We start from the raw sequence: 13113 nt of genomic DNA, 5'->3' as shown, positions 1-13113 counted from the left end.
GTGTGATTTTTCCTCAACCCAAAAAGCCCATTCCCAGTCATTCTCATTCGTCATTCTCATAAAAAAAATCGTTCTCCTTTGTTGTACCAAAACTGCCAATCTAGAGAGTAACCCATGCCGCCCCATATATCGGCGGGAACGCTGCGGCGGTGATGTCAATGTGTAGTTTTTGGGAATCAACCGTAAATTAAATTAGCCAAAAAAAATAGTGCGGTGTTGTCTGTTCCGTGAAACACGGGTTAGGCGTTAGATAATGTGATTATACGGTCCAGATTGGTTGGATCGGACCGTCTGGCTCTATTAACAGTAGTCGTGACCATGTTTTTTTTTTTTTGAGAAACACAGTACAAACGCAGGCGCTCACATACACGCGTATACACTCACCCCTATGAACGCACACACGCACACCCTACCCCTATGAGCACCTCCGGAAGACTGAGCTGGCGGATTGGATCTTGAAATTGTTGATGACGATGATTACACCCCTAGTCGGCAAAGCAGTCCCGAACCAAGATCTATCGTTGCCACTATATAATTCCGTAGTCCAAGGTTTGCCCTCAGGCCTCATCCCAACTTGAGAAACAAGTTGCAGCCACAAGAACGCATCACGATCGAACGGGAAAAGGAGCGGCGAACGAGATCGACGATGGAGGCGGCCGAGCCGGCCGTGCTACCCGACGACGTCCTCGTGGAGGTCCTCCGGCGTCTGGCGCCGCACAGCGTGGCGGCGTGCCGGTGGGTCTGCAAGGCGTGGCGCGACACCATCGACGCCCGCCTGCGCCGCCGCCTGCTTTCGCAGTCGGTACGCGGCATCTTCATCAACTTCACCGCGCATTCCTTCTCGGAGTTCTTCTCCCGCCCCTCTACAGGCCCGGCGATCTGCGGAGGGCTCGACTTCCTGCCATGCAGGGGCGTCAGGATCAGGGATCACTGCGACGGCCTCGTGCTCTGCCACGATTGGTTACGCGAGTACGTCGTCAACCCGGCCACGCGGCGGTGGGCGCGTCTGCCCCAACGCCCTCCGCCGCCAGGGCACATGCCGGGATTAGACCAGACCGCCTACCTCGCCTTCGATCACGCCGCATCGCCACACTACAAGGTGTTTCTGATCCCATGCTTGCCATATGGTGGATTGGAAGACAACTCGTCGCTTGAATCGGAGTGGCCTCCGGCGTCATACGCGATGCATGTCTTCTCGTCGATGACGAAGCGGTGGGAGAAGACGACGTTCCTCCGCGAGGGGGAGGCTGCAGGGATCCTTGCCAACATGCTTGGGGTTCGGAAAGGTATAGGGATCGGGATCGGTATCGTGCCGTCTACTGGAGAAGCGTGATCTACATCCATTGCCGACACGGCTATGTAATGAGGTACATACTTACTCCTCAGTCGTTATTTCTCCTTTTAACAGTATTCATGCTTTCATGTCAAAAACAATATACGTGCTTTTAAGTTGTTATATACTGTTAATTTTTTTGTTATCCTATCGCGCCTATTGTGCAGAATGTCCTTGTCGAACCACAAGTACCAAGTAATTAAACTACCAGGCATCGATGGATTGAGCACCCCAACACACTACTTTGGATTGAGCACCCCAACACACTACTTAGGGAGAACAATGAGAGGGGTGTATTGCGCGTTAGATTATCATGGGCTTCAGCTTTGGTATCTCGATGAATCTTGCAGTCAAACAGAGTGGGTGTTAGAACACTTTGTCGATTTTAACGTAACTGCACGCCGATTACACACATGTCTGCAACAAACCTTGGTTATGCAGGATGTTAACTACCGCAAGGCTTCTTACTTGTATGGCGATAAACATGCAAACCGTGAAGCACCGGTGGAGGAGAAATATGACTGGACTTCTGATGAGGATAACATTCTTGACACTGAAGATGATGTTGAGGACGACTACTACACCAGCGATTTAGAGTTTCTTGGATTTCATCCTTATAAAGAGGTTGTCTTCTTGAGTTCATTGGTGGTAAGGGGATTGGCATATCACTGGAATAGCTCTAAATTTCAGGACTTGGGCAGTTTATATCCGAAACAATACAGTAGCGTCGCCATGGCATTCGCGGGAATAGATACATATTTCCCATACACGCCTTGCTGGATGCACGATTTTCCTGGAAACGAATCTGAGTCTCTGCTCCAAGATGAGCGGCTACTCACAAGAGAATCGGAATCGGAAGATGAAGACGACCCCAGCTTCACCAGCATGGATGAGTACGAGCTGCAGAAGCTCCGTGGGCACACCAAGAGAGTCAAGGACTCTAGGGCCAAGGTTCGCCGAAGGCACCGCATCAGGGCTCGGTAACAACCCACCTTCGCCTACATGATGTCCACATCAAGCAGGCCAAGCTTGACCTTGGCAAAGCCAGCAATGAGCTCGTCAGGAGGCTTTGCCTTCCTTCTCGAAAAGAGAATGACTTTCCTAGAAGCAGTTTGGAATCTCAAACTGAAGATGAGTATGCATCTCAAATAGTCTGGAATCTAAAGTAATAATCGGCAGGTTCTGAAAACATGTTGGAGCATCAACCTGAAGATGAGCAAGTATCAGGCAGCGTACTCATATAGTCATGTTTGCACCCCACTTGTTACTGTCGCAATGGATAAAAAGTTCTAGACCCTATTCTTGTAACTTGTACTCCCTCCGTCCCACGAAGATTATCTGAGGTTTGTCAAAACTTGAATGTATCTAGATACTATTTAATGTCTAAATACATCCAAATTTTGACAAATCTTACACAACCTTCATGGAACGGAGGGAGTACAAAGATTCATCTCTACTGGCAAGTAATATGAGTAGCCATCTCCGATTTCATTTTCTATAAAAAAAAGGATGGCTTTATCAATCTTAATCTTTGGTGTTGATGCATCATTGTGATGCTATTACTAGTATCATCTATTTTTTTCACGCAAGTCCAATATATGAACTTTGGCAAAGTTGGTAATGGTAGAGGACTCCAAAAGAGAGTAGTCATACAAGTGACACCATTAAGAGACTATGACTACCCTTTTGACAGAGTTGGCAAGGGCAGCTAAATCTGGAAACCCAGATGTACAACTTTGAATAAACGAAACACTTACGAGAAGGCCAGAAGGAATCTGATGGCTGAAGGCCAGAAGAGACCTGATGGTTTCCAACGCATGCATATCTCTTTAACAAACAAAATCTTTTCCAACCATGCGGTGGAGAAATTACAACTAGAATGGATAACAATGAAGAACAATCCTGACGATACTATAGTTCGTATTCTGGACTAACCACAGGATTAACATCATCTAAAATAGGATTTCAATATTCTCGCCTGGGTTGTCTTGCTTCTGCTACTGTAACACGGATCTGCCTCCCATCCAAGTCCTGTCCAACAGTAAACATAAACTCATTTAGCACCACGCTGAAAAATATAATATGCAAAGGCGCAAGGGTGTAAGCAACCAGCTAAATGGGAGAAAACTCACAGCGCCATCGAGATTAGATACTGCTCTCTCAACTTCATCACTTGAACCATATGAAACAAAACCAAATCCCCTTGACCTCCCACTCTCCCTGTCATAGATGACTCTAGCAGCCAAGACACTCCCTTGCTTACTGAACAAGTTTTGAAGAGCCGCGTCATCAACATTCCAAGAAAGGTTACCCACATAGACCCTGTTGTCCCCACCGCTAGGACCCCGTGAGGATTGCTGCCTGAATCCTCCAGATTGCTCCCTGAATCCTCCAGACTGCTCTCTAAATCCTCTTGGTGAGGATTGATCCCTGGGTGGTGGTGGCCCTGAGTTCACCTTCAAAGTTCTCCCATCAAGTACCTATTTTTAGAGAGAAGGGCAGTCAATAACTTAAGCATACAACTCCACATCCTAGTATAGAAATTATACAATTAGGTCGAGCAACAAAAGCTAAACTAACAAACATTTTTTTGTCCTATTACTCTAAATTTTACTCAGGAAGAAACAAGAGGTTAGTGTTGCAGAAACAAATAGAAACATAACAGCCTCAACCACAAAATATGAACAGTAGAGGATGAAACAGGAGTGTGTAACATTTCCAGCAAGTTCACCTATAAACAAGGACCATACAAACTTACAAACAATGCTTTAAAGACATTATAAAAGGGTGCTCACATAGCCGTTGAGCTGCTCAACAGCGTCCTCGACTTCTTCGACAGTAGACATAGTCACGAACCCAAATCCACGGCTTCTTCCAGTCAATTTGTCATAGATGACCTGCGACAATAAAGCAAAGCAGCTCAGCGTGCTACGGTTTTGCAATAATCAATCAGAACAGACTGGAACTCAAAAAATTGGCACCCAGATGTTAATTTGGAATTTTAGCAAGGCATACAGAGACGGAGGGGGATCGATACATGGGTGTACAAATGTACACCCATTATTGTTGGCAAAAGATTGTATGCCTGTGTCTAGTTCTCACATATAGAGCAATAAACATCAAGTAAATTAGAAGATATATGAGTAAAACTGTGACTTTTAGTATGATATGTACACCCATACGCTGACTCCACCACTCAAGGCATAGCTTATTAATCAATCTGTGAGCACCTACTTGTGTCCTTAGACATCACCAACCAGTATATTGAGCACAAACACGATTTTCGTTCTTCAAACTTCCATGTGTCTCAGTGCCCTAGCTAGTTGGAGCTATGAGGAAACATTCTAAATGTAAGGCGCATTGTAACTAGTATGAGGCTCCCTCGGCTACACTTACGCATCATTCCCCGTGAACTAAATGTAAAGCACACAATCATGTAACCAATAGTATAGCTCTACCAAGAGACATGAAACGGAGCAGGCAATGTATATACCTCAACCATCTCGACGGAGCCGGCCTGCTCGAAAAGCCCGGCTAGCTGTGCGCTGTCGACGCTGAAGGGGAGGTTGCCAACGAACACCCTTAGGTCCTCGGAGAATTCGGCGGAGGACTCCTCCGTGTCGACATCCGACGACACGGCCACGGCCAAGGGCGCGAGCGAGTGCCTCCAACCGGCGGCGGCGAGGGCGCGGAGCTGCGGGAGCTTGGAGGGGAAGAACGCGGACGGGGCCGGCTTGGTTGAGGAGGAGGACGAGGGGAGGGAGAGGAACTGGGGGGAGAGGGAGGTGGAGAAGAGAGTGGCCGCCATGGGTGAGACTGGGAGGGAGGATTGGGTCGATGGGGTTTTGGGGATAAGGGTTGGGGTTGGGGGAGAATGGAGGAGCTGAAGTGAGAGGCGAGCCCCGGAGGGGTTTATATGGGTTCTCAAACAGTATCTCTATCTTTTTTTTCTGAGAGTATGCCAATAAAATGTAGAGGTTTTCCAAAAAAAAAAAAACCAAGGTTTGAATAAAAGTTAACACTTGATGCGAAGAACGGGCATAAGACAAGAACTTTCCACCGACTTATCCAAAGACAGCCACCATATACAAAAGAAAAATAACAACATAAAAGAGCATGTCCTAAGCTAAAAAAAAGAAAGGATGTGTCGACCGACGCTTTATGTTTCTGAAGAACAAAAACTCCAAAAGAACTCTCCTTATCAACGAACCCGCGAAACTTGGTAGATCTCAATAAGGCATCATCTTGCACTCGCCAGATATGGCGTGCATAGATCTCCTGAAGATAAACCTTCAGCGACGAGCATCAAAGGAACGCAACATAGAACCTCCAAACCGTCCAAGCAGAGGGGTGATGTCGAGGACACCATCATCGTGTTGATAGACTCCGGAGCTAGGCTTTCGCCCGGAGACAACTTCCAACACCAACTGGGAGTAACAGATATGCCGACACAACTTGGCGACGCCTCCGAGGAGGGGAGTGACACCCATGTCGCACACCTCTATCTCAGCCCACTGGATTGGGGCAACAGTCTATTGTGGTTCACATTGCCCCTGCACGAGCACCTTGTTGTCGTAGCCGCACACCTGCAATCCACCAACAGCCGCACGCCGAGATCACACAACCCATCTTCCACCACTAGTCCCCCTAGAGATCGTAGCCTCGGTTCATCTTCATTCTCCCATACACCCGAGGGAGTGGAGTACCGCGACGACATTCGCCCACTCCAAGCATATAATGATGCAGCAGCAACCCATGAGGCCACACCGCCTCTTCCTCGATATCCAGCGCCACCACGCTAGAAGCTCACCACAACCATCATGTACCTCCCTCTCGCCTCCTAGAAGAGCTATATCGCTCCACGGTGTCTACCCACCATGCCCTTCTCCTCCACCGTCACACGCCGCCCACTTGATGCCTCCTCTCCGCGCGAAGGAGGCCCGTAGGGAGGCCCTCTAGTCCCGCTGCCCTTTGATGATCGGCAATCGCCACCGTTGTCGATAGCGATGACCAGGGGAAGGGGTATGGGCTTGTTGGGTTTTGATGCCTATAGAGTCACGAGCGCGAGCGATCCGAGAGGTAGAGCAAAACGGTCTTCACCCGAGTTCAAAGAGTATCTCTATCAAACATTTAAAATGCTTGTCCCGCAAAATTAACCGTTGTTTTTTGTTTTTGGCTGAAAAATAAACCGTGAAGATACCCTAAAATGACCTGGCTCAAAATTTGTAAGGGTGCAGAAAATGGGCCGTGAAATTCCAAATAAAATCGGGACTACCACCCAGATTCCCAGTACGTAGGTGTTGGAGATATACCCAAGAGGCAATAATAAAGTGGTTATTATAATATATTTTTGTGTTTATGATAAATGTTTGCATACCATGCTATAAATATTAACTGAAACATTGATACATGTGTGTTATGTAAACAACAAGGAGTCCCTAGTAACCCTCTTGTAAAACTAGCTTGTTGATTAATAGATGATCATGGTTTCGTGATCATGAACATTGGATGTTATTAATAACAAGGTTATGTCATTGGATGAATGATATAATGGACACACACCCATATAAGCGTAGCATAAGATCACGTCATTAAGTTCAATTTGCTATAAGCTTTCGATACATAGTTACCTAGTCCTTCGACCATGAGATCATGTAAATCACTTACACCGGAAGGATGCTTTGATTACATCAAACACCATTGCGTAAATTGGTGGTTATAAATATGGGATTAAGTATTCGGAAAGTGTGAGTTGAGGCATATGGATTAAGAGTGGGATTTGTCCATCCCGATGATGGATAGATATACTCTGGGCCCTGTCGGTGGAATGACATCCAATTAGCTTGCAAGCAAGTGACTGGTTCACAAAGGATATCATACCACTGTACGAGTAAAGAGTACTTGTCGGTAACGAAGTTGAACTAGGTATGGAGATACCGATGATCGAACCTCGGACAAGTAAAGTATCATGTAACGGCCCAGGGTAGTACCCCTACTAGATTTGTTTGTTCTTTTTCTTTTATGCATCAGCATCGCATATGCATCATATCATCATGCATATTTTAAACCCCAAAATTATTTTTATTAAACTCTATTCTTATTGCAAAAGTTATCTACTCTCTTTTATCCCAAAATTAAACACTATTTTTGTGCTTATTTTTCTGGTCTAAAAACTATTTTTAAAAGGTTTGGAAACAAATAGAAAATAATAAAACAAAAAGTTTTAAAAAGAGGGGAGAGAGACCCAGCCAACCGGCCGGGCACAGCGACGGCCAACCCGAACCAGGCCACCCTCCTTCTGGCTTTCCTTTCTCTTCCACCGGCGGCCCATCTTCCATCTCCTCCCTTTCTTCCTTACTGGCCAAGCTCTGGCCCAACCCACCTTCCTCCACCGGCCCGTACCCCTTCGCGAGGAGGAGAGGCTCCTCCTGTCGCTTTCTTCTTCACGCACGGTGGCGTGACCACCACCGCACATGGTTGCCTCACCCACCTACTCATCCCCCCTTTAAATCCCTCTGCAGATCCCCACAAAACCCTAGCCCTTCTCCCTCCCTCGCGCCGCCACCAGAGCCCCTTCCTTCCCTCATTTTTTCTCTTCTTCTTGCACGTCCGAGCACCACCGCACCTTCCCCTCCATGGTAACGCCGTTACCGGCCGCCCCTCGACGAACCGAAGACACCAGGAGATCTGCCTCGTCGAGCTCTACATCTTGGTGCAAGGAATCGAGTCAATACCCCGTAATTCGAGCGCAAGGTCGCCGTTTCTCCTCCATGGCCGCCACACTCCGGCGTTGATTCCGGCCGCCCTCATCCTCCTCCGTCCAAACCAAGGACACCTCCGGCTTCCTTGTGTTCTCCCGCATCCCCGACGCCAAGTTCCCCTTCCCGATCCGCGTTGAATCGCCGGATTGAGTCGCCACTGGATCTTCCCGCCATGGCTGCTGCTCTCAAGCTCGTCCTCGCCTCCCACTTCTTCTTATTCGAGTGCACCAGTAATCCGACAAGATCTGATCCGCAGCCCAGTGGTTCTTACTTGTTTCTTCTGTCCAACAGATCCCGAGTTCAATTCCTGGTTTAGGCAAATAACCAACATTTTTGTTTCCCAATTGCTAAAAAGCGCTCGGGTGCTACTTGTCCGTCCGAGCACTCGTTTCTCATCCGTTCGATGTGCTCGATCAGACGCGTCGTTCCGACAGCTTCGACATCGATGTGCCGTCGTCCCACCTTCTCGCTCCCCATCCACACCGTGCAATTGTTCCCCATTCACATCACAGGCGTGCCGCCCCACCCTCCACCGTCTCCCACACTGGCGGCAACCCGAAACCCCGGCGACCCCGCCCAATCCTCCTGCTCCCCCACCCCGAGATCCGTCGGCGCAGCACCTCCCCACCCTACCTCGAGCTAGACCGGACCTCCTTCCCCGTCGCCGCTAGAGCACGAACACCACATAGTGGAACCGCCGCCGGGAGCATCCCACGTCCCACTAGCACCACCTGGTGATCCCACTTCCAGGGGAATTGGTTGGGCCTCGACTTGGGGCTGCGCTCGTCATGGTGGGGATGAGATGGGCGGGGGTTGGGGACCACCGTGCCTGGGAGCGAGAGGGGCTCCGCCCCACTAGGGAAGAGGATAAGATGAGGGGCCGGTCTTCGTGCTTGGGGTTGTCGTGGTGGAGGAGAGGATGAGAGAGAGCAGCAGCACCGACTGGCGCCACACCAACGAACAGGAGGGGTAGGGGGTGACACGAACCCTGGGACTCGGTGCAGATGGAACCAGGCGGGGCAGGGTACAGAGAGGCATGAGGCTGGCAACAGCTGGGGAAGAAGGGGATGCGGGGTCTGCTCCTTCAAAATATTGCTGGTATATTTTTACTGCTGATTGCTTCGATTGTGCTCCTGCTTATTTTGGATCAATGCTATTCTGAACCAGTAGACACGGAAGTGCTTGAATCTACATGCTTGAATCTACATCGTTGCAACCATGCCCAGCTTCAAGTTTCAGTTTACGTTCATGATAATGCATAGCATTAGCCTGACTACAGAGTGGACATCTTGTATTTTGTAGCTATCATATGTTCGTATTTTGTAGTCAAAGTGGGTACTTTCACTATATGTATAGACGAATTTTATTCTGAAAGGTATCTCTATAGGCGAAGCGAGCTGAATAAACATAAAATACCAAAGATATGTAAAGGGTGCCCATGCTACTATATGTTTACAATCCTATAAAATTGTCTATCGCTGAATTGACCGATTATGCAATATCGGTCTTCTTGTTCTGCCGCTGGTGGTCGCCTGCTCGAGATGCTGCTGCAAGCGGCGTCCAGGTAGAGGCCACCAAAGGAGAGCAACATCGGGGCAGAGGCAACCACAGCTGGGCGATGACGATGCCACGATTACGCAAACATTTTTTTTTTTTGCTTATATCCCATGTTCAAATAATCAAGTTGTTTTTGGTACAAGTTTGTCTGACCATGGATCCTATCTCCGTCAGCAAATTCCGAGAATTGGTAGGAAATTAGTGTCAAGTTGATGTAGCAACTTTATGTTACTTGTTTATTAAGTACATCTTGTGATTATTTAGGTTTGTTTTGGGGGATTTTTATGCTAATTTGCATACTAGATGCTATATTGAACTGGTAGATATTGTGAGATAATTGTTGTTTTGTGTGTAATACATAGCTGTGTAATGCTTGTTATTAAGTTGTCCATCAATTGCTCGTTAAGTTGAATATGTTTCTTGTTAGGCGCTTAACATAATGTCTATTCACGAGGGAGTTCTTTTATTTTTCTAAATTGTTGCATACATTACATTTGTTGTTCTGCAAGGCACACTCAGTTGCTTTTTATTTACCTATAGTATGCATTTGCCTTTTTTTCTTGTGAATTGTGCATTTGGTATTCATAGGTTCATGATGCTATCTAAGTTGCTTATCATGTTTCGATAAGTTGATTAACACTTTAGCTTAAGTTGTTTTATGCTTTCTCCTAAGTTGGAGCTTGCAGTCCACCAAGTTCCAGGTATCAGTCCTACTAAGTTACTTCATCAGGCAACTTGGTTTATCAACTTACACAAACACATGTCCATTTATTAAGTTGTTGGTTTTTGCATATCCATGCAACTAGGGTTATTCCTTTTGATTCACGACGCAAATCAATCGACATCATAAGTTGTTTATGCCTTTTTATTAAGTTGCTTGGCCACTTATATAAAGTTTCTTGCTGCTCCTTAGTAAAGTTAGATTTTGTCAGAGCTTCACTACATATGCATGTCCTAAGCGTTTTTTTACTTTTCTCTGTACACAATCATGCAAATAATTTAGTTCCTTAGCTTGTCTAACTAAGCGCTGCGACACTATAGTTGAGTTTGTGGAGTTTGTTCATACATGTTACTTTGCTAAAAAAACAAAGTTATTTATGTTCCATACTCTTATTTTGATGTTTTAGCAACATCCTTAAGTTGCTTTACACTTTATCCTACGTTGCTTATTCCATTTCATTAAGTTGACTAATGACTTTAGCTTAATTTGATTAGTCATTTCAGCTTAAGTTGCATTCCAATTTATCCTAAGTTGCTTATCCCAATTAATTAAGTTGATTAGTCACTTTAGCTTAAGTTGCTTTCCACTTTATCCTAAGTTAAGTACACTGTTTTATTAAGTTGATTATCCACTTTAGTTGAAGTTGTGTTACACTTTCTCCTAAGTTGCTTATATACCAGGGGATCATGACTCCATGCTTGTTGGTCACCTTGGTTAAACACTTGCATTTTTAATTGTAGATTAGGCTTATTAAGTAGTTCGACACTTTATTTTTTGCATAATTTTAATGCTAAATTGCCCAGTGGATGATGGTTAGTTGTCTAAACTATTTAGACTAAGTATATTTATTGTATTTCTAGCAATATTTGTCACACCGTTTCTTTTTGCACAAGCGGTAGCTGGAGTGCATCAACTGCGCCTGCTCTAGTTGCATTCCAGTTGGGGCCTGCTCTAGTTGCATTCCAGTTGGGGCCTGATGCAACTAAAGCAACCCCAGCAGTAACTCATCCTATTAGGTGTCCATGTTTGTTCTTTGTTTCATTCACTTGGTCTTATATAAATACAACTAAGCTTGTGCAGGTTTTTTTTGTTCTTCCTATCAATATATCACATATATATCTAATTAGCTGTCCTAGGTCTGTTCAATCTTTTGTATATACGATACAAATAAGTTAGTTTCATATAGTTCTTTGTTGCTTCACAAATACGCTTAGTTGATTGCACATAATATCGATAAATGGAGACTTTTGTCTCTTGGTTTTGCATAAAGTACAATGCGTTGGTACTACACGCATGCCTAAGTTAATTACACATAATGTCATTCAATGTAGAGCATTTCGTTTGCCAATTTGCTTTTACATATGGCGCTTTGTTGCTACAGGCTATGTTGTTTTTTTCAAGGAAAAGTATCTAGGGTGCAGTTGGGTTGCGATTTTAATGTGGGATCTACTATGTAGCTACCCAGATTGTGAAGGATCTAAATCTAGGCACCTAGGTTTTAGGTGTGTGTGATTTCATTTACCTTTTGGAGTTCAATTTTTTTCCCTGACGTGCGTTCGTCTGAAGTTGGTCACTGGTCTAATTAATTATCTTGTCAACATGCTCAAGGTGCTTATTTGTGATGTTGCTAAGTTGTATCGGGAGGCGGTGGATCCCGGGCGGCGAATCTAGTACCATCTCGAGAGCAGTGATGGAGGCCATGACACCTAGCTTCAGCAGGTGACAACGCCCATGATGCCTAGAGCGAGCGCAGTGGTGGAGGAGGCCATGGAACCAAGTTTGAGCGGGTGATGGCACCCACGATGCATAGCGCGAGCGCAAGCCTGCCATGGCCCTGGCCAACATAAGTTGATTATCCATTTTAATTAACTTACTCACGGCTGCCTTGCTAAGTTGATTTCTGGTTATGTTTTACTTTGCTAAACTTTGATGTTAAGTTGCTTTCTAGGTAGTATTAAAAATGTCTTAACATTGATGCTAAGTTGTTTTTATGCCTGAAGAGATCATACATTCTTTTGTGATTACAGAAGTTGTAGTTTTCAGTCGAATCTAGATCCCCATGGAAATCTGGAGGAGAAAGAAGAGGTGGAGTAGTTTGCTTTGCTGAACAAGTATCTCGAGAAAGAAGAAGAGCTGGAGTAGTTCATCAAGCAATCTCACGCTGCTGTGTGATGATTTTTCCCTTAGGTGTAACCTTCCTGCTGATTTTTCTTTACGTGTAACCTTCTTTTCTTTAGTGATCGGATGTTGAATCGATCAAAACAGTACTGGATGCTCGAATGAATAAACCAGCATCCGGATGCTGGGTTGGACAAACCAGCACCGGATGCTGCCTAGTCACGTCCTTTTTGTTTTGCTTTCTGTTCTTGCTAGATCCGGTGCCTACTGGGCCTCAGCCCACTTGCGCACCAGCTCCTTCGCCGCCCAGTGTGCGGTAGAACACCATCCGCCGCTCAGGTCCGGCCCGTACCAGCCCGTGCCTCTGTTTATTCTATCCCTTTTTGCAAATCTTGTATAAATCATATCTTTCAAACCGTTCATCGAAATAAAATGTGTTCTATATGAATTTTGATCAGAAAAATATGAGGATCATAAATATGTCATCCATACATCTGTTTGCATCACGCATCATGACACGTTGTGGTAGTTTTGCATAATCACCTAACATATATGCGGAGTATTTTGGATTTCCAACTATGGTTTTCCCCGCTCCGTTTAAATTTGAAGTAGCCCACCCTTGC

At 45.7% G+C, this 13113-nt stretch overlaps 2 protein-coding genes and 1 long non-coding RNA gene across 3 annotated transcripts; 2 read left to right on the top strand and 1 right to left on the bottom strand.

The window, feature by feature from the left end:
• Window positions 1-580: 580 nt before the first annotated feature.
• LOC127332284 (uncharacterized) lies at window positions 581-2934 on the top strand. The gene is made up of 2 exons (XM_071829375.1): window positions 581-1329; window positions 1501-2934. Exons 1-2 carry the CDS (start codon window positions 647-649, stop codon window positions 2315-2317), a joined length of 1500 nt encoding a protein of 499 aa, XP_071685476.1. The 5' UTR covers window positions 581-646; the 3' UTR covers window positions 2318-2934.
• Window positions 2935-3137: 203 nt separating this feature from the next.
• LOC127332283 (RNA-binding protein CP29B, chloroplastic) lies at window positions 3138-5225 on the bottom strand. Its single transcript, XM_051358547.2, has 4 exons — window positions 4827-5225; window positions 4129-4230; window positions 3466-3813; window positions 3138-3364 (listed from the first exon to the last, which is right to left on the bottom strand). The coding sequence occupies exons 1-4, from the start codon at window positions 5139-5141 to the stop codon at window positions 3299-3301; spliced, it is 831 nt and encodes a 276-aa protein (XP_051214507.1). The 5' UTR covers window positions 5142-5225; the 3' UTR covers window positions 3138-3298.
• A 2507-nt stretch (window positions 5226-7732) lies between these two features.
• LOC127332285 (uncharacterized) lies at window positions 7733-12744 on the top strand. The gene is made up of 2 exons (XR_007870340.1): window positions 7733-9192; window positions 11981-12744. It is a non-coding gene; the product is annotated as an uncharacterized lncRNA (long non-coding RNA).
• Window positions 12745-13113: the final 369 nt, after the last annotated feature.

The sequence above is a fragment of the Lolium perenne genome, chromosome 4 (assembly GCF_019359855.2).
Source record: "Lolium perenne isolate Kyuss_39 chromosome 4, Kyuss_2.0, whole genome shotgun sequence".
Lineage (NCBI taxonomy): Eukaryota > Viridiplantae > Streptophyta > Magnoliopsida > Poales > Poaceae > Lolium > Lolium perenne.
This window is presented reverse-complemented; position numbering and strand designations above follow the sequence as displayed.